The 24,445-nt window shown below is 52.7% G+C and overlaps 3 protein-coding genes and 1 long non-coding RNA gene across 18 annotated transcripts in view; 2 read left to right on the top strand and 2 right to left on the bottom strand.

Moving 5' to 3' along the window:
- LOC127942996 (ubiquitin carboxyl-terminal hydrolase 47-like) overlaps positions 1–24,445 on the bottom strand; it is a 52,842-nt gene that overhangs the window by 11,283 nt on the left and 17,114 nt on the right. The gene's annotated exons all lie outside the window — the stretch shown is intronic.
- The window catches only part of LOC127942991 (hornerin-like), a 225,032-nt gene that overhangs the window by 195,094 nt on the left and 5,493 nt on the right, over positions 1–24,445 (bottom strand). The gene's annotated exons all lie outside the window — the stretch shown is intronic.
- On the top strand, positions 2,790–22,058 carry LOC127942992 (uncharacterized). 15 transcript variants are annotated; one of them, XM_052539060.1, is made up of 10 exons: positions 2,790–3,080; positions 3,290–3,421; positions 3,686–3,889; positions 4,820–4,897; positions 10,148–10,399; positions 11,306–11,353; positions 16,238–16,465; positions 20,143–20,388; positions 20,431–20,922; positions 21,733–22,058. In XM_052539060.1, exons 1-10 carry the CDS (start codon positions 2,987–2,989, stop codon positions 21,912–21,914), a joined length of 1,956 nt encoding a protein of 651 aa, XP_052395020.1. In that variant the 5' UTR covers positions 2,790–2,986; the 3' UTR covers positions 21,915–22,058. The 15 variants fall into 15 exon arrangements, with proteins under 15 accessions (XP_052395020.1, XP_052395027.1, XP_052395024.1 ...); XM_052539067.1 differs by lacking the exons at positions 2,790–3,080; positions 3,290–3,421; positions 3,686–3,889; ... (2 more) ...; positions 11,306–11,353; positions 16,238–16,465 and adding exons at positions 8,084–8,372; positions 8,582–8,713; positions 8,978–9,349; positions 14,642–14,713; positions 19,735–19,776; XM_052539074.1 differs by lacking the exons at positions 2,790–3,080; positions 3,290–3,421; positions 3,686–3,889; ... (2 more) ...; positions 11,306–11,353; positions 16,238–16,465 and adding exons at positions 8,085–8,372; positions 8,582–8,713; positions 8,978–9,289; positions 14,642–14,713; positions 19,735–19,776.
- Positions 23,556–24,421, top strand: LOC127943005 (uncharacterized). The gene is made up of 2 exons (XR_008149524.1): positions 23,556–23,905; positions 24,115–24,421. It is a non-coding gene; the product is annotated as an uncharacterized LOC127943005 (long non-coding RNA).

The following is a 24,445-nucleotide window of genomic DNA, read 5'->3' as shown; positions in this document are numbered from 1 at the left end:
GGAAGCGGTCAGGGACAGGGTCAGGGACAGGGCCAGGGAAGCGGTCAGGGACAGGGCCAGGGAAGCGGTCAGGGACAGGGTCAGGGACAGGGCCAGGGAAGCGGTCAGGGACAGGGCCAGGGAAGCGGTCAGGGACAGGGTCAGGGACAGGGCCAGGGAAGCGGCCAGGGACAGGGTCAGGGACAAGGCCAGGGAAGCGGCCAGGGACAGGGCCAGGGAAGCGGTCAGGGACAGGGCCAGGGACAAGGCCAGGGAAGCGGTCAGGGAGAGGGCCAGGGAAGCGGACAAGGCCAGGGACAGGGCCAGGGACGCGGTCAGGGACAGGGTCAGGGACAAGGCCAGGGAAGTGGTCAGGGACAGGGTCAGGGACAGGGACAGGGAAGCGGTCAGGGACAGGGTCAGGGACAGGGCCAGGGAAGCGGTCAGGGACAGGGTCAGGGACAGGGAAGCGGTCAGGGACAGGGTCAGGGACAGGGACAGGGAAGCGGTCTGGGACAGGGTCAGGGACAGGGCCAGGGAAGCGGTCAGGGACAGGGTCAGGGACAGGGCCAGGGAAGCGGTCAGGGACAGGGAAGCGGCCAGGGACAGGGTCAGGGACAGGGCCAGGGAAGCGGCCAGGGACAAGGCCAGGGAAGCGGTCAGGGCCAGGGAAGCGGACAAGGCCAGGGAAGCGGTCAGGGCCAGGGAAGCGGACAAGGCCAGGGACAGGGCCAGGGAAGCGGCCAGGGACAGGGCCAGGGAAGCGGTCAGGGACAGGGCCAGGGAAGCGGTCAGGGACAGGGCCAGGGAAGCGGTCAGGGACAAGGCCAGGGACAAGGCCAGGGAAGCGGTCAGGGACAAGGTCAGGGACAAGGCCAGGGTCAGGGAAGTGGTCAGGGACAAGGCCAGGGTCAGGGACAGGGACAAGGCCAGGGTCAGGGACAGGGACAAGGTCAGGGAAGCGGTCAGGGACAAGGCCAGGGTCAGGGACAGGGACAAGGTCAGGGAAGCGGACAGGGTCAGGGAAGCTGTCAAGGCCAGGTACAGGGACATGGAAGTGGAAGAGGTCAGGGAAGAAGTCAACAGAAGGGTCAGGGATGTGGTCATTGAAGTGGACATGGGACTTTTGCTTAATGCTTACTGGAGATCTTTTCAATTCAGTGTTAATCCTATGGCATGGTTTCCTTGTTTGCTCAACTGTTTTGAAAGCTTTTCGGTCTGCTCCACCTCAAATAAAGAATTGCTTGATTTGAAGAGTTGGGTTTTTTTTTGGTATTATTTGGCTGTTTCTCACAGTGCTTTTAAGTTCCTCTCCTTGAGACCTGGGTAGGGTTGCACCAGCCATTCGTAAGTTCTTAAATTAGAACGTTAAGACCACAAGGCTTTAATAACCACTAGCTAGTTTGTGACTAAATCTACACTATTTGGTTGCACCAGTTGTTCGTAAGTCAGGACGTAGTTCGTAAACTCTCTGCTGAGTAATGTGTAGTTTCATAGAGGCTTACCCTCATCCAAATAGAAACCTTTTACGTGAGCAGAACTGTTTAAATGCAATGAAGTTTAATTCTTAAATTTCTAATCACTCTTGTCTCACCTATACTAACGGTAAAAATTTAGTTTCATTTAAAACTATACACTAACTAGCTATTTGTATGTAAATGGAATTCAGAAACCGCAAGACGGCTCAAACACTGAAAGAAACCTCAATGCCTTTTTCGTTTGAAGAGTCCAACATGAAACAGACAGAGGCTTGCTGTAGATCAGGGATAGGCAACTCCGGTCTTTCAGGGCCACTAGGTGTGTTTAACTAGGTTTGGAGCTAAACTCTGTTGTTAGTAAAGGTCTACATGTCAAATAAATGGGGTGAAAAAGGGGGAATGAAAGACTTTAGTTTTTGAGAATGTTGATCACACTGTCTTCATCCCAGTTTTCACTTGCTTTGGCCATTTAAAAAAAAATATATAATCATTTAAACCTTTACTCTTCTTCTGCAAAACTATGACTGGAATGAACAATGGACCCCTGTTAGCGAATTGCACGGAGAAATATATGATCCTGCGGCATACGGTCAACAACAAAAAGATACACCGTTTTGAGTCATTTGACTCGTGTCACGCGGGTTCCACCTACTGGTCAAAACGGTGTAATGAGACAATCCTAATGAGACCTTTTACAAAACTGCAAGTATTTTCATAACAGTGTAATGTTTTCAGTATAATTTAAACATAAATACTATGAAACATTAGGGTCTTTGCTAGTCAAACCATTTACGTGCAATTGAAATACGGCTTTATAGCTAAAATATTATGTGAACAGTAAAATAATTAACACCCATCCTATGGTTTGACTAGTACTTTTATGAAATATTGCAGTTCGTTCTTCATTTCAGTTATCTGGCTATGGATTACAAGTTAATCAGTCCTGTGCTGCGGGTCAGTGTTTAATGGTCGATGGGTGGCGCTACAAACACATCAGTCCCTCACAACTAGTTTACATTTAAAGAACTAACATCATATTCTCATATTCATAACAGTTACAGCTGCTTTTAATATCTGTCCCCGTTTAGAGAATTCAGAGTAAATATTAACACCGTGAACTTATTAATATATATTTTAATTCTTGTACGGTATCACAACATGACCGCTGTACCACCTGACCACTGCAGATTCATTTCGCAGTTGATTGTGTTGCCGTAGAAAAGCACAATCCTCTCGTAATTAGGCTACCTTAATTATTATGACATGGCTTGAATGCAGCTTTCAGCTCATCCAACCCCCATCAAACACACCTGAACAAGCTAATTAAGGCCTTCCAGACTACTGGAAAGCTACAGGCAGGTGAGCTTGATCAACGTTGGAATTGATCTCCTTGGATTTTTTAGGAACCCATTTTACACAGAGTTTGCTACTGCAGCAACACGTGTTGGTTTAGCTTTGTGTGCTTCTTCTGACGCACAAATTCAGGGCCTTTTCCAGCAGAGTTTGTTGTGAGATCACAGGTCGGGAGGATGACCGCTCGAGTGGATTTCTCGTTGATTGCTGCTTTGTTGTATCTGTTCGGATACTTGAGCATCGCTCATGCTATTCAAAGACGTAACACAGGTGACAAGATCTGTTGACTTCATTACACAACCAGAAGAAATGCAGAAACAAGTGGCTCAGTGTTAGAGAGTAATTAACAGTTTAGGAATGTGTAGGCTTTAAAAGTCTTGATCTGAACAGACACGTAGAATCTGTATTTAAAGCCCTGATACACAAATGCTGAAGCCACACTCTCTGGCCTCTGAAAATGATCCTCTTGAATCCTCTAGTGGATGGTTTTTGTCCGGCGACGCTGACGTTCGTGCCGGCCCGTCGAGGATGTTCTTCTGATGAAGACTGCCCTGGAGGACACAAATGCTGTCGATTTGACTGTGGGCCTGTTTGTGTGCTGCCTGTTTTCAGTGAGTTTCATTTAATGGCTGCTAAGGGTCTTAAAACAACACCCGTAACCCGTTGAATTCCATGTTGGTTTTAAGCAGAAATTTTTCCTTGTTCTCGTCTGAAGTAGGTTTTGAATCTATCACTTAGGATAGATTAATGCACAGGATGACTTCACAAAAGAGGAATAATACTAACTTGCTGTTCATGCTTTGAGTGTGTCGTGCTGTATATTGAAGTGGCTGACTATGTGCACAAACTAAAGCTGACCGTCTGTGTGCACGCAGTGAAGCCGGGTCAGTGTCCCTTACCAGAGATGATCCCACTGTGTGCTGAAAGCTGTTTCCATGATGGCCAGTGTCCTGCCACACAGAAGTGTTGCCCAACCACCGGTGGCTTTGCATGCAGCGAACCACGTGGTCAGGGAAGAGGTCAGATGAGCTGTCAGGGACATGGACCGGTTCGTGGACAGGGCCAGGGAAGCGGCCAGGGTCAGGGACAGGGCCAGGGAAGCGGCCAGGGTCAGGGACAGGGCCAGGGTCAGGGACAGGGACAGGGAAGCGGCCAGGGTCAGGGACAGGGCCAGGGAAGCGGCCAGGGTCAGGGACAGGGCCAGGGAAGCGGCCAGGGTCAGGGACAGGGCCAGGGAAGCGGCCAAGGTCAGGGACAGGGCCAGGGAAGTGGACAGGGACAGGGCCAGGGACAAGGTCAGGGACAAGGCCAGGGAAGCGGTCAGGGCCAGGGACGCGGTCAGGGACGCGGTCAGGGACAGGGACAAGGTCAGGGACAAGGCCAGGGACAAGGCCAGGGACAAGGCCAGGGACAGGGCCAGGGACAGGGACAAGGCCAGGGCCAGGGACAGGGCCAGGGCCAGGGAAGCGGTCAGGGACAGGGTCAGGGACAGGGCCAGGGAAGCGGTCAGGGTCTGGGACAAGGCCAGGGAAGCGGACAGGGTCAGGGACAGGGCCAGGGAAGCGGTCAGGGCCAGGGCCAGGGAAGCGGTCAGGGCCAGGGCCAGGGAAGCGGTCAGGGACAGGGCCAGGGAAGCGGCCAGGGACAGGGCCAGGGACAAGGACAGGGCCAGGGACGCGGTCAGGGACAAGGTCAGGGACAGGGACAAGGCCAGGGAAGCGGTCAGGGACAAGGCCAGGGAAGCGGTCAGGGACAAGGCCAAGGAAGCGGTCAGGGCCAAGGCCAGGGTCAGGGCCAAGGACAGGGACAAGGCCAGGGTCAGGGCCAAGGACAGGGCCAAGGACAGGGACAAGGCCAAGGACAGGGACAAGGCCAAGGTCAAGGACAAGGCCAGGGACAGGGCCAGGGAAGCGGTCAGGGCCAAGGCCAGGGTCAGGGACAAGGCCAGGGTCAGGGACAAGGCCAGGGACAAGGCCAGGGACAAGGCCAGGGACAGGGACAAGGCCAAGGCCAGGGACAGGGCCAGGGAAGCGGTCAGGGCCAGGGACAAGGCCAGGGTCAGGGACAAGGCCAGGGACAAGGCCAGGGTCAGGGACAAGGCCAGGGAAGCGGCCAGGGTCAGGGCCAAGGACAGGGACAAGGCCAGGGTCAGGGCCAAGGACAGGGACAAGGCCAGGGTCAGGGCCAAGGACAGGGACAAGGCCAAGGTCAAGGTCAAGGTCAGGGACAAGGACAGGGCCAGGGAAGCGGACAGGGTCAGGGACAGGGCCAGGGAAGCGGTCAGGGACAGGGCCAGGGAAGCGGTCAGGGACAGGGCCAGGGAAGCGGTCAGGGACAGGGAAGCGGTCAGGGACAAGGTCAGGGACAGGGCCAGGGAAGCGGTCAGGGACAAGGTCAGGGACAGGGCCAGGGAAGCGGTCAGGGACAAGGTCAGGGACAGGGCCAGGGAAGTGGTCAGGGACAGGGTCAGGGACAGGGACAGGGAAGCGGTCAGGGACAGGGACAGGGAAGCGGTCAGGGACAGGGTCAGGGACAGGGCCAGGGAAGCGGTCAGGGACAGGGCCAGGGAAGCGGTCAGGGACAGGGTCAGGGACAGGGCCAGGGAAGCGGTCAGGGACAGGGCCAGGGAAGCGGTCAGGGACAGGGTCAGGGACAGGGCCAGGGAAGCGGCCAGGGACAGGGTCAGGGACAAGGCCAGGGAAGCGGCCAGGGACAGGGCCAGGGAAGCGGTCAGGGACAGGGCCAGGGACAAGGCCAGGGAAGCGGTCAGGGAGAGGGCCAGGGAAGCGGACAAGGCCAGGGACAGGGCCAGGGACGCGGTCAGGGACAGGGTCAGGGACAAGGCCAGGGAAGTGGTCAGGGACAGGGTCAGGGACAGGGACAGGGAAGCGGTCAGGGACAGGGTCAGGGACAGGGCCAGGGAAGCGGTCAGGGACAGGGTCAGGGACAGGGAAGCGGTCAGGGACAGGGTCAGGGTCAGGGACAGGGAAGCGGTCTGGGACAGGGTCAGGGACAGGGCCAGGGAAGCGGTCAGGGACAGGGTCAGGGACAGGGCCAGGGAAGCGGTCAGGGACAGGGAAGCGGCCAGGGACAGGGTCAGGGACAGGGCCAGGGAAGCGGCCAGGGACAAGGCCAGGGAAGCGGTCAGGGCCAGGGAAGCGGACAAGGCCAGGGAAGCGGTCAGGGCCAGGGAAGCGGACAAGGCCAGGGACAGGGCCAGGGAAGCGGCCAGGGACAGGGCCAGGGAAGCGGTCAGGGACAGGGCCAGGGAAGCGGTCAGGGACAAGGCCAGGGACAAGGCCAGGGAAGCGGTCAGGGACAAGGTCAGGGACAAGGCCAGGGTCAGGGAAGTGGTCAGGGACAAGGCCAGGGTCAGGGACAGGGACAAGGCCAGGGTCAGGGACAGGGACAAGGTCAGGGAAGCGGTCAGGGACAAGGCCAGGGTCAGGGACAGGGACAAGGTCAGGGAAGCGGACAGGGTCAGGGAAGCTGTCAAGGCCAGGTACAGGGACATGGAAGTGGAAGAGGTCAGGGAAGAAGTCAACAGAAGGGTCAGGGATGTGGTCATTGAAGTGGACATGGGACTTTTGCTTAATGCTTACTGGAGATCTTTTCAATTCAGTGTTAATCCTATGGCATGGTTTCCTTGTTTGCTCAACTGTTTTGAAAGCTTTTCGGTCTGCTCCACCTCAAATAAAGAATTGCTTGATTTGAAGAGTTGGGTTTTTTTTTGGTATTATTTGGCTGTTTCTCACAGTGCTTTTAAGTTCCTCTCCTTGAGACCTGGGTAGGGTTGCACCAGCCATTCGTAAGTTCTTAAATTAGAACGTTAAGACCACAAGGCTTTAATAACCACTAGCTAGTTTGTGACTAAATCTACACTATTTGGTTGCACCAGTTGTTCGTAAGTCAGGACGTAGTTCGTAAACTCTCTGCTGAGTAATGTGTAGTTTCATAGAGGCTTACCCTCATCCAAATAGAAACCTTTTACGTGAGCAGAACTGTTTAAATGCAATGAAGTTTAATTCTTAAATTTCTAATCACTCTTGTCTCACCTATACTAACGGTAAAAATTTAGTTTCATTTAAAACTATACACTAACTAGCTATTTGTATGTAAATGGAATTCAGAAACCGCAAGACGGCTCAAACACTGAAAGAAACCTCAATGCCTTTTTCGTTTGAAGAGTCCAACATGAAACAGACAGAGGCTTGCTGTAGATCAGGGATAGGCAACTCCGGTCTTTCAGGGCCACTAGGTGTGTTTAACTAGGTTTGGAGCTAAACTCTGTTGTTAGTAAAGGTCTACATGTCAAATAAATGGGGTGAAAAAGGGGGAATGAAAGACTTTAGTTTTTGAGAATGTTGATCACACTGTCTTCATCCCAGTTTTCACTTGCTTTGGCCATTTAAAAAAAAATATATAATCATTTAAACCTTTACTCTTCTTCTGCAAAACTATGACTGGAATGAACAATGGACCCCTGTTAGCGAATTGCACGGAGAAATATATGATCCTCCGGCATACGGTCAACAACAAAAAGATACACCGTTTTGAGTCATTTGACTCGTGTCACGCGGGTTCCACCTACTGGTCAAAACGGTGTAATGAGACAATCCTAATGAGACCTTTTACAAAACTGCAAGTATTTTCATAACAGTGTAATGTTTTCAGTATAATTTAAACATAAATACTATGAAACATTAGGGTCTTTGCTAGTCAAACCATTTACGTGCAATTGAAATACGGCTTTATAGCTAAAATATTATGTGAACAGTAAAATAATTAACACCCATCCTATGGTTTGACTAGTACTTTTATGAAATATTGCAGTTCGTTCTTCATTTCAGTTATCTGGCTATGGATTACAAGTTAATCAGTCCTGTGCTGCGGGTCAGTGTTTAATGGTCGATGGGTGGCGCTACAAACACATCAGTCCCTCACAACTAGTTTACATTTAAAGAACTAACATCATATTCTCATATTCATAACAGTTACAGCTGCTTTTAATATCTGTCCCCGTTTAGAGAATTCAGAGTAAATATTAACACCGTGAACTTATTAATATATATTTTAATTCTTGTACGGTATCACAACATGACCGCTGTACCACCTGACCACTGCAGATTCATTTCGCAGTTGATTGTGTTGCCGTAGAAAAGCACAATCCTCTCGTAATTAGGCTACCTTAATTATTATGACATGGCTTGAATGCAGCTTTCAGCTCATCCAACCCCCATCAAACACACCTGAACAAGCTAATTAAGGCCTTCCAGACTACTGGAAAGCTACAGGCAGGTGAGCTTGATCAACGTTGGAATTGATCTCCTTGGATTTTTTAGGAACCCATTTTACACAGAGTTTGCTACTGCAGCAACACGTGTTGGTTTAGCTTTGTGTGCTTCTTCTGACGCACAAATTCAGGGCCTTTTCCAGCAGAGTTTGTTGTGAGATCACAGGTCGGGAGGATGACCGCTCGAGTGGATTTCTCGTTGATTGCTGCTTTGTTGTATCTGTTCGGATACTTGAGCATCGCTCATGCTATTCAAAGACGTAACACAGGTGACAAGATCTGTTGACTTCATTACACAACCTGAAGAAATGCAGAAACAAGTGGCTCAGTGTTAGAGAGTAATTAACAGTTTAGGAATGTGTAGGCTTTAAAAGTCTTGATCTGAACAGACACGTAGAATCTGTATTTAAAGCCCTGATACACAAATGCTGAAGCCACACTCTCTGGCCTCTGAAAATGATCCTCTTGAATCCTCTAGTGGATGGTTTTTGTCCGGCGACGCTGACGTTCGTGCCGGCCCGTCGAGGATGTTCTTCTGATGAAGACTGCCCTGGAGGACACAAATGCTGTCGATTTGACTGTGGGCCTGTTTGTGTGCTGCCTGTTTTCAGTGAGTTTCATTTAATGGCTGCTAAGGGTCTTAAAACAACACCCGTAACCCGTTGAATTCCATGTTGGTTTTAAGCAGAAATTTTTCCTTGTTCTCGTCTGAAGTAGGTTTTGAATCTATCACTTAGGATAGATTAATGCACAGGATGACTTCACAAAAGAGGAATAATACTAACTTGCTGTTCATGCTTTGAGTGTGTCGTGCTGTATATTGAAGTGGCTGACTATGTGCACAAACTAAAGCTGACCGTCTGTGTGCACGCAGTGAAGCCGGGTCAGTGTCCCTTACCAGAGATGATCCCACTGTGTGCTGAAAGCTGTTTCCATGATGGCCAGTGTCCTGCCACACAGAAGTGTTGCCCAACCACCGGTGGCTTTGCATGCAGCGAACCACGTGGTCAGGGAAGAGGTCAGATGAGCTGTCAGGGACATGGACCGGTTCGTGGACAGGGCCAGGGAAGCGGCCAGGGTCAGGGACAGGGCCAGGGAAGCGGCCAGGGTCAGGGACAGGGCCAGGGAAGCGGCCAGGGTCAGGGACAGGGCCAGGGTCAGGGACAGGGCCAGGGAAGCGGCCAGGGTCAGGGACAGGGCCAGGGAAGCGGCCAGGGTCAGGGACAGGGCCAGGGAAGCGGCCAGGGTCAGGGACAGGGCCAGGGAAGCGGCCAAGGTCAGGGACAGGGCCAGGGAAGTGGACAGGGACAGGGCCAGGGACAAGGTCAGGGACAGGGCCAGGGAAGCGGTCAGGGCCAGGGACGCGGTCAGGGACGCGGTCAGGGACAGGGACAAGGTCAGGGAAGCGGCCAGGGACAAGGCCAGGGACAAGGCCAGGGACAGGGCCAGGGACAGGGACAGGGACAAGGCCAGGGCCAGGGACAGGGCCAGGGCCAGGGAAGCGGTCAGGGACAGGGTCAGGGACAGGGCCAGGGAAGCGGTCAGGGTCTGGGACAAGGCCAGGGAAGCGGACAGGGACAGGGTCAGGGACAGGGCCAGGGAAGCGGTCAGGGACAGGGCCAGGGAAGCGGTCAGGGACAAGGCCAGGGTCAGGGCCAGGGCCAGGGAAGCGGTCAGGGACAGGGCCAGGGAAGCGGCCAGGGACAAGGACAGGGCCAGGGACGCGGTCAGGGACAAGGTCAGGGACAGGGACAAGGCCAGGGAAGCGGTCAGGGACAAGGCCAGGGAAGCGGTCAGGGACAAGGCCAAGGAAGCGGTCAGGGCCAAGGCCAGGGTCAGGGCCAAGGACAGGGACAAGGCCAGGGTCAGGGCCAAGGACAGGGCCAAGGACAGGGACAAGGCCAAGGACAGGGACAAGGCCAAGGTCAAGGACAAGGCCAGGGACAGGGCCAGGGAAGCGGTCAGGGCCAAGGCCAGGGTCAGGGACAAGGCCAGGGTCAGGGACAAGGCCAGGGACAAGGCCAGGGACAGGGACAAGGCCAAGGACAGGGACAAGGCCAAGGACAAGGCCAGGGACAGGGCCAGGGAAGCGGCCAGGGCCAGGGACAAGGCCAGGGTCAGGGACAAGGCCAGGGTCAGGGACAAGGCCAGGGAAGCGGCCAGGGTCAGGGACAAGGACAGGGACAAGGCCAGGGTCAGGGCCAAGGACAGGGACAAGGCCAGGGTCAGGGCCAAGGACAGGGACAAGGCCAAGGTCAAGGTCAAGGTCAGGGACAAGGACAGGGCCAGGGAAGCGGTCAGGGCCAGGGAAGCGGTCAGGGACAGGGCCAGGGAAGCGGTCAGGGACAGGGCCAGGGAAGCGGTCAGGGACAGGGAAGCGGTCAGGGACAAGGTCAGGGACAGGGCCAGGGAAGCGGTCAGGGACAAGGTCAGGGACAGGGCCAGGGAAGCGGTCAGGGACAAGGTCAGGGACAGGGCCAGGGAAGTGGTCAGGGACAGGGTCAGGGACAGGGACAGGGAAGCGGTCAGGGACAGGGTCAGGGACAGGGCCAGGGAAGCGGTCAGGGACAGGGCCAGGGAAGCGGTCAGGGACAGGGTCAGGGACAGGGCCAGGGAAGCGGCCAGGGACAGGGTCAGGGACAAGGCCAGGGAAGCGGCCAGGGACAGGGCCAGGGAAGCGGTCAGGGACAGGGCCAGGGACAAGGCCAGGGAAGCGGTCAGGGACAGGGCCAGGGAAGCGGACAAGGCCAGGGACAGGGCCAGGGACGCGGTCAGGGACAGGGTCAGGGACAAGGCCAGGGAAGTGGTCAGGGACAGGGTCAGGGACAGGGACAGGGAAGCGGTCAGGGACAGGGTCAGGGACAGGGCCAGGGAAGCGGTCAGGGACAGGGTCAGGGACAGGGAAGCGGTCAGGGACAGGGTCAGGGACAGGGACAGGGAAGCGGTCTGGGACAGGGTCAGGGACAGGGCCAGGGAAGCGGTCTGGGACAGGGTCAGGGACAGGGCCAGGGAAGCGGTCAGGGACAGGGTCAGGGACAGGGCCAGGGAAGCGGTCAGGGACAGGGAAGCGGCCAGGGACAGGGTCAGGGACAGGGCCAGGGAAGCGGCCAGGGACAAGGCCAGGGACAAGGCCAGGGAAGCGGTCAGGGCCAGGGAAGCGGACAAGGCCAGGGAAGCGGTCAGGGCCAGGGAAGCGGACAAGGCCAGGGACAGGGCCAGGGAAGCGGTCAGGGACAGGGCCAGGGAAGCGGTCAGGGACAAGGCCAGGGACAAGTCCAGGGAAGCGGTCAGGGACAAGGTCAGGGACAAGGCCAGGGTCAGGGAAGCGGTCAGGGACAAGGCCAGGGTCAGGGACAGGGACAAGGCCAGGGTCAGGGACAGGGACAAGGTCAGGGAAGCGGTCAGGGACAAGGCCAGGGTCAGGGACAGGGTCAGGGAAGCGGACAGGGTCAGGGAAGCTGTCAAGGCCAGGTACAGGGACATGGAAGTGGAAGAGGTCAGGGAAGAAGTCAACAGAAGGGTCAGGGATGTGGTCATTGAAGTGGACATGGGACTTTTGCTTAATGCTTACTGGAGATCTTTTCAATTCAGTGTTAATCCTATGGCATGGTTTCCTTGTTTGCTCAACTGTTTTGAAAGCTTTTCGGTCTGCTCCACCTCAAATAAAGAATTGCTTGATTTGAAGAGTTGGGTTTTTTTTTGGTATTATTTGGCTGTTTCTCACAGTGCTTTTAAGTTCCTCTCCTTGAGACCTGGGTAGGGTTGCACCAGCCATTCGTAAGTTCTTAAATTAGAACGTTAAGACCACAAGGCTTTAATAACCACTAGCTAGTTTGTGACTAAATCTACACTATTTGGTTGCACCAGTTGTTCGTAAGTCAGGACGTAGTTCGTAAACTCTCTGCTGAGTAATGTGTAGTTTCATAGAGGCTTACCCTCATCCAAATAGAAACCTTTTACGTGAGCAGAACTGTTTAAATGCAATGAAGTTTAATTCTTAAATTTCTAATCACTCTTGTCTCACCTATACTAACGGTAAAAATTTAGTTTCATTTAAAACTATACACTAACTAGCTATTTGTATGTAAATGGAATTCAGAAACCGCAAGACGGCTCAAACACTGAAAGAAACCTCAATGCCTTTTTCGTTTGAAGAGTCCAACATGAAACAGACAGAGGCTTGCTGTAGATCAGGGATAGGCAACTCCGGTCTTTCAGGGCCACTAGGTGTGTTTAACTAGGTTTGGAGCTAAACTCTGTTGTTAGTAAAGGTCTACATGTCAAATAAATGGGGTGAAAAAGGGGGAATGAAAGACTTTAGTTTTTGAGAATGTTGATCACACTGTCTTCATCCCAGTTTTCACTTGCTTTGGCCATTTAAAAAAAAATATATAATCATTTAAACCTTTACTCTTCTTCTGCAAAACTATGACTGGAATGAACAATGGACCCCTGTTAGCGAATTGCACGGAGAAATATATGATCCTGCGGCATACGGTCAACAACAAAAAGATACACCGTTTTGAGTCATTTGACTCGTGTCACGCGGGTTCCACCTACTGGTCAAAACGGTGTAATGAGACAATCCTAATGAGACCTTTTACAAAACTGCAAGTATTTTCATAACAGTGTAATGTTTTCAGTATAATTTAAACATAAATACTATGAAACATTAGGGTCTTTGCTAGTCAAACCATTTACGTGCAATTGAAATACGGCTTTATAGCTAAAATATTATGTGAACAGTAAAATAATTAACACCCATCCTATGGTTTGACTAGTACTTTTATGAAATATTGCAGTTCGTTCTTCATTTCAGTTATCTGGCTATGGATTACAAGTTAATCAGTCCTGTGCTGCGGGTCAGTGTTTAATGGTCGATGGGTGGCGCTACAAACACATCAGTCCCTCACAACTAGTTTACATTTAAAGAACTAACATCATATTCTCATATTCATAACAGTTACAGCTGCTTTTAATATCTGTCCCCGTTTAGAGAATTCAGAGTAAATATTAACACCGTGAACTTATTAATATATATTTTAATTCTTGTACGGTATCACAACATGACCGCTGTACCACCTGACCACTGCAGATTCATTTCGCAGTTGATTGTGTTGCCGTAGAAAAGCACAATCCTCTCGTAATTAGGCTACCTTAATTATTATGACATGGCTTGAATGCAGCTTTCAGCTCATCCAACCCCCATCAAACACACCTGAACAAGCTAATTAAGGCCTTCCAGACTACTGGAAAGCTACAGGCAGGTGAGCTTGATCAACGTTGGAATTGATCTCCTTGGATTTTTTAGGAACCCATTTTACACAGAGTTTGCTACTGCAGCAACACGTGTTGGTTTAGCTTTGTGTGCTTCTTCTGACGCACAAATTCAGGGCCTTTTCCAGCAGAGTTTGTTGTGAGATCACAGGTCGGGAGGATGACCGCTCGAGTGGATTTCTCGTTGATTGCTGCTTTGTTGTATCTGTTCGGATACTTGAGCATCGCTCATGCTATTCAAAGACGTAACACAGGTGACAAGATCTGTTGACTTCATTACACAACCAGAAGAAATGCAGAAACAAGTGGCTCAGTGTTAGAGAGTAATTAACAGTTTAGGAATGTGTAGGCTTTAAAAGTCTTGATCTGAACAGACACGTAGAATCTGTATTTAAAGCCCTGATACACAAATGCTGAAGCCACACTCTCTGGCCTCTGAAAATGATCCTCTTGAATCCTCTAGTGGATGGTTTTTGTCCGGCGACGCTGACGTTCGTGCCGGCCCGTCGAGGATGTTCTTCTGATGAAGACTGCCCTGGAGGACACAAATGCTGTCGATTTGACTGTGGGCCTGTTTGTGTGCTGCCTGTTTTCAGTGAGTTTCATTTAATGGCTGCTAAGGGTCTTAAAACAACACCCGTAACCCGTTGAATTCCATGTTGGTTTTAAGCAGAAATTTTTCCTTGTTCTCGTCTGAAGTAGGTTTTGAATCTATCACTTAGGATAGATTAATGCACAGGATGACTTCACAAAAGAGGAATAATACTAACTTGCTGTTCATGCTTTGAGTGTGTCGTGCTGTATATTGAAGTGGCTGACTATGTGCACAAACTAAAGCTGACCGTCTGTGTGCACGCAGTGAAGCCGGGTCAGTGTCCCTTACCAGAGATGATCCCACTGTGTGCTGAAAGCTGTTTCCATGATGGCCAGTGTCCTGCCACACAGAAGTGTTGCCCAACCACCGGTGGCTTTGCATGCAGCGAACCACGTGGTCAGGGAAGAGGTCAGATGAGCTGTCAGGGACATGGACCGGTTCGTGGACAGGGCCAGGGAAGCGGCCAGGGTCAGGGACAGGGCCAGGGAAGCGGCCAGGGTCAGGGACAGGGCCAGGGAAGCGGCCAGGGTCAGGGACAGGGCCAGGGTCAGGGACAGAGCCAGGGAAGCGGCCAGGGTCAGGGACAGGGCCAGGGAAGCGGCCAGGGTCAGGGACAGGGCCAGGGAAGCGGCCAGGGTCAGGGACAGGGCCAGGGAAGCGGCCAAGGTCAGGGACAGGGCCAGGGAAGCGGCCAGGGACAGGGCCAGGGAAGTGGACAGGGACAGGGCCAGGGACAAGGTCAGGGACAGGGCCAGGGACAAGGACAGGGCCAGGGACGCGGTCAGGGACAAGGTCAGGGACAGGGACAAGGCCAGGGAAGCGGTCAGGGACAAGGCCAGGGAAGCGGTCAGGGCCAAGGCCAGGGTCAGGGCCAAGGACAGGGCCAAGGACAGGGACAAGGCCAAGGACAGGGACAAGGCCAAGGTCAAGGACAAGGCCAGGGACAGGGCCAGGGAAGCGGTCAGGGCCAAGGCCAGGGTCAGGGACAAGGCCAGGGTCAGGGACAAGGCCAGGGACAAGGCCAGGGACAGGGACAAGGCCAAGGACAGGGACAAGGCCAAGGACAAGGCCAGGGACAGGGCCAGGGAAGCGGTCAGGGCCAGGGACAAGGCCAGGGTCAGGGACAAGGCCAGGGTCAGGGACAAGGCCAGGGAAGCGGCCAGGGTCAGGGACAAGGACAGGGACAAGGCCAGGGTCAGGGCCAAGGACAGGGACAAGGCCAGGGTCAGGGCCAAGGACAGGGACAAGGCCAGGGTCAGGGCCAAGGACAGGGACAAGGCCAGGGTCAGGGCCAAGGACAGGGACAAGGCCAAGGTCAAGGTCAAGGTCAGGGACAAGGACAGGGCCAGGGAAGCGGACAGGGTCAGGGACAGGGCCAGGGAAGCGGTCAGGGACAGGGCCAGGGAAGCGGTCAGGGCCAGGGAAGCGGTCAGGGCCAGGGAAGCGGTCAGGGACAGGGAAGCGGTCAGGGACAAGGTCAGGGACAGGGCCAGGGAAGCGGTCAGGGACAAGGTCAGGGACAGGGCCAGGGAAGCGGTCAGGGACAAGGTCAGGGACAGGGCCAGGGAAGTGGTCAGGGACAGGGTCAGGGACAGGGACAGGGAAGCGGTCAGGGACAGGGTCAGGGACAGGGCCAGGGAAGCGGTCAGGGACAGGGCCAGGGAAGCGGTCAGGGACAGGGTCAGGGACAGGGACAGGGAAGCGGTCAGGGACAGGGTCAGGGACAGGGCCAGGGAAGCGGTCAGGGACAGGGCCAGGGAAGCGGTCAGGGACAGGGTCAGGGACAGGGCCAGGGAAGCGGCCAGGGACAGGGTCAGGGACAAGGCCAGGGAAGCGGCCAGGGACAGGGCCAGGGAAGCGGTCAGGGACAGGGCCAGGGACAAGGCCAGGGAAGCGGTCAGGGACAGGGCCAGGGAAGCGGACAAGGCCAGGGACAGGGCCAGGGACGCGGTCAGGGACAGGGTCAGGGACAAGGCCAGGGAAGTGGTCAGGGACAGGGTCAGGGACAGGGACAGGGAAGCGGTCAGGGACAGGGTCAGGGACAGGGCCAGGGAAGCGGTCAGGGACAGGGTCAGGGACAGGGAAGCGGTCAGGGACAGGGTCAGGGACAGGGACAGGGAAGCGGTCTGGGACAGGGTCAGGGACAGGGCCAGGGAAGCGGTCAGGGACAGGGTCAGGGACAGGGCCAGGGAAGCGGTCAGGGACAGGGAAGCGGCCAGGGACAGGGTCAGGGACAGGGCCAGGGAAGCGGCCAGGGACAAGGCCAGGGACAAGGCCAGGGAAGCGGTCAGGGCCAGGGAAGCGGACAAGGCCAGGGAAGCGGTCAGGGCCAGGGAAGCGGACAAGGCCAGGGACAGGGCCAGGGAAGCGGTCAGGGACAGGGCCAGGGAAGCGGTCAGGGACAAGGCCAGGGACAAGTCCAGGGAAGCGGTCAGGGACAAGGTCAGGGACAAGGCCAGGGTCAGGGAAGCGGTCAGGGACAAGGCCAGGGTCAGGGACAGGGACAAGGCCAGGGTCAGGGACAGGGACAAGGTCAGGGAAGCGGTCAGGGACAAGGCCAGGGTCAGGGACAGGGTCAGGGAAGCGGACAGGGTCAGGGAAGCTGTCAAGGCCAGGTACAGGGACATGGAAGTGGAAGAGGTCAGGGATGAAGTCAACAGAAGGGTCAGGGATGTGGTCATTGAAGTGGACATGGGACTTTTGCTTAATGCTTACTGGAGATCTTTTCAATTCAGTGTTAATCCTATGGCATGGTTTCCTTGTTTGCTCAACTGTTTTGAAAGCTTTTCGGTCTGCTCCACCTCAAATAAAGAATTGCTTGATTTGAAGAGTTGGGTTTTTTTTTGGTATTATTTGGCTGTTTCTCACAGTGCTTTTAAGTTCCTCTCCTTGAGACCTGGGTAGGGTTGCACCAGCCATTCGTAAGTTCTTAAATTAGAACGTTAAGACCACAAGGCTTTAATAACCACTAGCTAGTTTGTGACTAAATCTACACTATTTGGTTGCACCAGTTGTTCGTAAGTCAGGACGTAGTTCGTAAACTCTCTGCTGAGTAATGTGTAGTTTCATAGAGGCTTACCCTCATCCAAATAGAAACCTTTTACGTGAGCAGAACTGTTTAAATGCAATGAAGTTTAATTCTTAAATTTCTAATCACTCTTGTCTCACCTATACTAACGGTAAAAATTTAGTTTCATTTAAAACTATACACTAACTAGCTATTTGTATGTAAATGGAATTCAGAAACCGCAAGACGGCTCAAACACTGAAAGAAACCTCAATGCCTTTTTCGTTTGAAGAGTCCAACATGAAACAGACAGAGGCTTGCTGTAGATCAGGGATAGGCAACTCCGGTCTTTCAGGGCCACTAGGTGTGTTTAACTAGGTTTGGAGCTAAACTCTGTTGTTAGTAAAGGTCTACATGTCAAATAAATGGGGTGAAAAAGGGGGAATGAAAGACTTTAGTTTTTGAGAATGTTGATCACACTGTCTTCATCCCAGTTTTCACTTGCTTTGGCCATTTAAAAAAAATATATAATCATTTAAACCTTTACTCTTCTTCTGCAAAACTATGACTGGAATGAACAATGGACCCCTGTTAGCGAATTGCACGGAGAAATATATGATCCTGCGGCATACGGTCAACAACAAAAAGATACACCGTTTTGAGTCATTTGACTCGTGTCACGCGGGTTCCACCTACTGGTCAAAACGGTGTAATGAGACAATCCTAATGAGACCTTTTACAAAACTGCAAGTATTTTCATAACAGTGTAATGTTTTCAGTATAATTTAAACATAAATACTATGAAACATTAGGGTCTTTGCTAGTCAAACCATTTACGTGCAATTGAAATACGGCTTTATAGCTAAAATATTATGTGAACAGTAAAATAATTAACACCCATCCTATGGTTTGACTAGTACTTTTATGAAATATTGCAGTTCGTTCTTCATTTCAGTTATCTGGCTATGGATTACAAGTTAATCAGTCCTGTGCTGCGGGTCAGTGTTTAATGGTCGATGGGTGGCGCTACAAACACATCAGTCCCTCACAACTAGTTTACATTTAAAGAACTAACATCATATTCTCATATTCATAACAGTTACAGCTGCTTTTAATATCTGTCCCCGTTTAGAGAATTCAGAGTAAATATTAACACCGTGAACTTATTAATATATATTTTAATTCTTGTACGGTATCACAACATGACCGCTGTACCACCTGACCACTGCAGATTCATTTCGCAGTTGATTGTGTTGCCGTAGAAAAGCACAATCCTCTCGTAATTAGGCTACCTTAATTATTATGACATGGCTTGAATGCAGCTTTCAGCTCATCCAACCCCCATCAAACACACCTGAACAAGCTAATTAAGGCCTTCCAGACTACTGGAAAGCTACAGGCAGGTGAGCTTGATCAACGTTGGAATTGATCTCCTTGGATTTTTTAGGAACCCATTTTACACAGAGTTTGCTACTGCAGCAACACGTGTTGGTTTAGCTTTGTGTGCTTCTTCTGACGCACAAATTCAGGGCCTTTTCCAGCAGAGTTTGTTGTGAGATCACAGGTCGGGAGGATGACCGCTCGAGTGGATTTCTCGTTGATTGCTGCTTTGTTGTATCTGTTCGGATACTTGAGCATCGCTCATGCTATTCAAAGACGTAACACAGGTGACAAGATCTGTTGACTTCATTACACAACCAGAAGAAATGCAGAAACAAGTGGCTCAGTGTTAGAGAGTAATTAACAGTTTAGGAATGTGTAGGCTTTAAAAGTCTTGATCTGAACAGACACGTAGAATCTGTATTTAAAGCCCTGATACACAAATGCTGAAGCCACACTCTCTGGCCTCTGAAAATGATCCTCTTGAATCCTCTAGTGGATGGTTTTTGTCCGGCGACGCTGACGTTCGTGCCGGCCCGTCGAGGATGTTCTTCTGATGAAGACTGCCCTGGAGGACACAAATGCTGTCGATTTGACTGTGGGCCTGTTTGTGTGCTGCCTGTTTTCAGTGAGTTTCATTTAATGGCTGCTAAGGGTCTTAAAACAACACCCGTAACCCGTTGAATTCCATGTTGGTTTTAAGCAGAAATTTTTCCTTGTTCTCGTCTGAAGTAGGTTTTGAATCTATCACTTAGGATAGATTAATGCACAGGATGACTTCACAAAAGAGGAATAATACTAACTTGCTGTTCATGCTTTGAGTGTGTCGTGCTGTATATTGAAGTGGCTGACTATGTGCACAAACTAAAGCTGACCGTCTGTGTGCACGCAGTGAAGCCGGGTCAGTGTCCCTTACCAGAGATGATCCCACTGTGTGCTGAAAGCTGTTTCCATGATGGCCAGTGTCCTGCCACACAGAAGTGTTGCCCAACCACCGGTGGCTTTGCATGCAGCGAACCACGTGGTCAGGGAAGAGGTCAGATGAGCTGTCAGGGACATGGACCGGTTCGTGGACAGGGCCAGGGAAGCGGCCAGGGTCAGGGACAGGGCCAGGGAAGCGGCCAGGGTCAGGGACAGGGCCAGGGAAGCGGCCAGGGTCAGGGACAGGGCCAGGGTCAGGGACAGGGCCAGGGAAGCGGCCAGGGTCAGGGACAGGGCCAGGGAAGCGGCCAGGGTCAGGGACAGGGCCAGGGAAGCGGCCAGGGTCAGGGACAGGGCCAGGGAAGCGGCCAAGGTCAGGGACAGGGCCAGGGAAGCGGCCAGGGTCAGGGACAGGGCCAGGGAAGTGGACAGGGACAGGGCCAGGGACAAGGTCAGGGACAAGGCCAGGGAAGCGGTCAGGGCCAGGGACGCGGTCAGGGACGCGGTCAGGGACAGGGACAAGGTCAGGGAAGCGGCCAGGGACAAGGCCAGGGACAGGGACAGGGCCAGGGACAGGGCCAGGGACAGGGCCAGGGCCAGGGCCAGGGAAGCGGTCAGGGACAGGGTCAGGGACAGGGCCAGGGAAGCGGTCAGGGTCTGGGACAGGGCCAGGGAAGCGGACAGGGTCAGGGACAGGGCCAGGGAAGCGGTCAGGGACAGGGCCAGGGAAGCGGTCAGGGACAGGGCCAGGGAAGCGGTCAGGGCCAGGGCCAGGGAAGCGGTCAGGGCCAGGGCCAGGGAAGCGGCCAGGGACAGGGCCAGGGACAAGGACAGGGCCAGGGACGCGGTCAGGGACAAGGTCAGGGACAGGGACAAGGCCAGGGAAGCGGTCAGGGACAAGGCCAGGGAAGCGGTCAGGGACAAGGCCAAGGAAGCGGTCAGGGCCAAGGCCAGGGTCAGGGCCAAGGACAGGGACAAGGCCAGGGTCAGGGCCAAGGACAGGGCCAAGGACAGGGACAAGGCCAAGGACAGGGACAAGGCCAAGGTCAAGGACAAGGCCAGGGAAGCGGTCAGGGCCAAGGCCAGGGTCAGGGACAAGGCCAGGGTCAGGGACAAGGCCAGGGACAAGGCCAGGGACAGGGACAAGGCCAAGGCCAAGGACAGGGACAAGGCCAAGGACAAGGCCAGGGACAGGGCCAGGGAAGCGGTCAGGGCCAGGGACAAGGCCAGGGTCAGGGACAAGGCCAGGGACAAGGCCAGGGTCAGGGACAAGGCCAGGGAAGCGGCCAGGGTCAGGGCCAAGGACAGGGACAAGGCCAGGGTCAGGGCCAAGGACAGGGACAAGGCCAGGGTCAGGGCCAAGGACAGGGACAAGGCCAAGGTCAAGGTCAAGGTCAGGGACAAGGACAGGGCCAGGGAAGCGGACAGGGTCAGGGACAGGGCCAGGGAAGCGGTCAGGGACAGGGCCAGGGAAGCGGTCAGGGACAGGGCCAGGGAAGCGGTCAGGGACAGGGAAGCGGTCAGGGACAAGGTCAGGGACAGGGCCAGGGAAGCGGTCAGGGACAAGGTCAGGGACAGGGCCAGGGAAGCGGTCAGGGACAAGGTCAGGGACAGGGCCAGGGAAGTGGTCAGGGACAGGGTCAGGGACAGGGACAGGGAAGCGGTCAGGGACAGGGTCAGGGACAGGGCCAGGGAAGCGGTCAGGGACAGGGCCAGGGAAGCGGTCAGGGACAGGGTCAGGGACAGGGCCAGGGAAGCGGCCAGGGACAGGGTCAGGGACAAGGCCAGGGAAGCGGCCAGGGACAGGGCCAGGGAAGCGGTCAGGGACAGGGCCAGGGACAAGGCCAGGGAAGCGGTCAGGGACAGGGCCAGGGAAGCGGACAAGGCCAGGGACAGGGCCAGGGACGCGGTCAGGGACAGGGTCAGGGACAAGGCCAGGGAAGTGGTCAGGGACAGGGTCAGGGACAGGGCCAGGGAAGCGGTCAGGGACAGGGTCAGGGACAGGGCCAGGGAAGCGGTCAGGGACAGGGTCAGGGACAGGGAAGCGGTCAGGGACAGGGACAGGGACAGGGAAGCGGTCTGGGACAGGGTCAGGGACAGGGCCAGGGAAGCGGTCAGGGACAGGGTCAGGGACAGGGCCAGGGAAGCGGTCAGGGACAGGGAAGCGGCCAGGGACAGGGTCAGGGACAGGGCCAGGGAAGCGGCCAGGGACAAGGCCAGGGACAAGGCCAGGGAAGCGGTCAGGGCCAGGGAAGCGGACAAGGCCAGGGAAGCGGTCAGGGCCAGGGAAGCGGACAAGGCCAGGGACAGGGCCAGGGAAGCGGCCAGGGAAGCGGTCAGGGACAAGGCCAGGGACAAGGCCAGGGAAGCGGTCAGGGACAAGGTCAGGGACAAGGCCAGGGTCAGGGAAGTGGTCAGGGACAAGGCCAGGGTCAGGGACAGGGACAAGGCCAGGGTCAGGGACAGGGACAAGGTCAGGGAAGCGGTCAGGGACAAGGCCAGGGTCAGGGACAGGGACAAGGTCAGGGAAGCGGACAGGGTCAGGGAAGCTGTCAAGGCCAGGTACAGGGACATGGAAGTGGAAGAGGTCAGGGAAGAAGTCAACAGAAGGGTCAGGGATGTGGTCATTGAAGTGGACATGGGACTTTTGCTTAATGCTTACTGGAGATCTTTTCAATTCAGTGTTAATCCTATGGCATGGTTTCCTTGTTTGCTCAACTGTTTTGAAAGCTTTTCGGTCTGCTCCACCTCAAATAAAGAATTGCTTGATTTGAAGAGTTGGGTTTTTTTTTGGTATTATTTGGCTGTTTCTCACAGTGCTTTTAAGTTCCTCTCCTTGAGACCTGGGTAGGGTTGCACCAGCCATTCGTAAGTTCTTAAATTAGAACGTTAAGACCACAAGGCTTTAATAACCACTAGCTAGTTTGTGACTAAATCTACACTATTTGGTTGCACCAGTTGTTCGTAAGTCAGGACGTAGTTCGTAAACTCTCTGCTGAGTAATGTGTAGTTTCATAGAGGCTTACCCTCATCCAAATAGAAACCTTTTACGTGAGCAGAACTGTTTAAATGCAATGAAGTTTAATTCTTAAATTTCTAATCACTCTTGTCTCACCTATACTAACGGTAAAAATTTAGTTTCATTTAAAACTATACACTAACTAGCTATTTGTATGTAAATGGAATTCAGAAACCGCAAGACGGCTCAAACACTGAAAGAAACCTCAATGCCTTTTTCGTTTGAAGAGTCCAACATGAAACAGACAGAGGCTTGCTGTAGATCAGGGATAGGCAACTCCGGTCTTTCAGGGCCACTAGGTGTGTTTAACTAGGTTTGGAGCTAAACTCTGTTGTTAGTAAAGGTCTACATGTCAAATAAATGGGGTGAAAAAGGGGGAATGAAAGACTTTAGTTTTTGAGAATGTTGATCACACTGTCTTCATCCCAGTTTTCACTTGCTTTGGCCATTTAAAAAAAAATATATAATCATTTAAACCTTTACTCTTCTTCTGCAAAACTATGACTGGAATGAACAATGGACCCCTGTTAGCGAATTGCACGGAGAAATATATGATCCTGCGGCATACGGTCAACAACAAAAAGATACACCGTTTTGAGTCATTTGACTCGTGTCACGCGGGTTCCACCTACTGGTCAAAACGGTGTAATGAGACAATCCTAATGAGACCTTTTACAAAACTGCAAGTATTTTCATAACAGTGTAATGTTTTCAGTATAATTTAAACATAAATACTATGAAACATTAGGGTCTTTGCTAGTCAAACCATTTACGTGCAATTGAAATACGGCTTTATAGCTAAAATATTATGTGAACAGTAAAATAATTAACACCCATCCTATGGTTTGACTAGTACTTTTATGAAATATTGCAGTTCGTTCTTCATTTCAGTTATCTGGCTATGGATTACAAGTTAATCAGTCCTGTGCTGCGGGTCAGTGTTTAATGGTCGATGGGTGGCGCTACAAACACATCAGTCCCTCACAACTAGTTTACATTTAAAGAACTAACATCATATTCTCATATTCATAACAGTTACAGCTGCTTTTAATATCTGTCCCCGTTTAGAGAATTCAGAGTAAATATTAACACCGTGAACTTATTAATATATATTTTAATTCTTGTACGGTATCACAACATGACCGCTGTACCACCTGACCACTGCAGATTCATTTCGCAGTTGATTGTGTTGCCGTAGAAAAGCACAATCCTCTCGTAATTAGGCTACCTTAATTATTATGACATGGCTTGAATGCAGCTTTCAGCTCATCCAACCCCCATCAAACACACCTGAACAAGCTAATTAAGGCCTTCCAGACTACTGGAAAGCTACAGGCAGGTGAGCTTGATCAACGTTGGAATTGATCTCCTTGGATTTTTTAGGAACCCATTTTACACAGAGTTTGCTACTGCAGCAACACGTGTTGGTTTAGCTTTGTGTGCTTCTTCTGACGCACAAATTCAGGGCCTTTTCCAGCAGAGTTTGTTGTGAGATCACAGGTCGGGAGGATGACCGCTCGAGTGGATTTCTCGTTGATTGCTGCTTTGTTGTATCTGTTCGGATACTTGAGCATCGCTCATGCTATTCAAAGACGTAACACAGGTGACAAGATCTGTTGACTTCATTACACAACCTGAAGAAATGCAGAAACAAGTGGCTCAGTGTTAGAGAGTAATTAACAGTTTAGGAATGTGTAGGCTTTAAAAGTCTTGATCTGAACAGACACGTAGAATCTGTATTTAAAGCCCTGATACACAAATGCTGAAGCCACACTCTCTGGCCTCTGAAAATGATCCTCTTGAATCCTCTAGTGGATGGTTTTTGTCCGGCGACGCTGACGTTCGTGCCGGCCCGTCGAGGATGTTCTTCTGATGAAGACTGCCCTGGAGGACACAAATGCTGTCGATTTGACTGTGGGCCTGTTTGTGTGCTGCCTGTTTTCAGTGAGTTTCATTTAATGGCTGCTAAGGGTCTTAAAACAACACCCGTAACCCGTTGAATTCCATGTTGGTTTTAAGCAGAAATTTTTCCTTGTTCTCGTCTGAAGTAGGTTTTGAATCTATCACTTAGGATAGATTAATGCACAGGATGACTTCACAAAAGAGGAATAATACTAACTTGCTGTTCATGCTTTGAGTGTGT

Source organism: Carassius gibelio, chromosome A22 (genome assembly GCF_023724105.1).
Source record: "Carassius gibelio isolate Cgi1373 ecotype wild population from Czech Republic chromosome A22, carGib1.2-hapl.c, whole genome shotgun sequence".
Lineage (NCBI taxonomy): Eukaryota > Metazoa > Chordata > Actinopteri > Cypriniformes > Cyprinidae > Carassius > Carassius gibelio.
The sequence above is the reverse complement of the archived record's forward strand: the minus strand, read 5'-3'. Positions and strand labels throughout refer to the sequence as shown.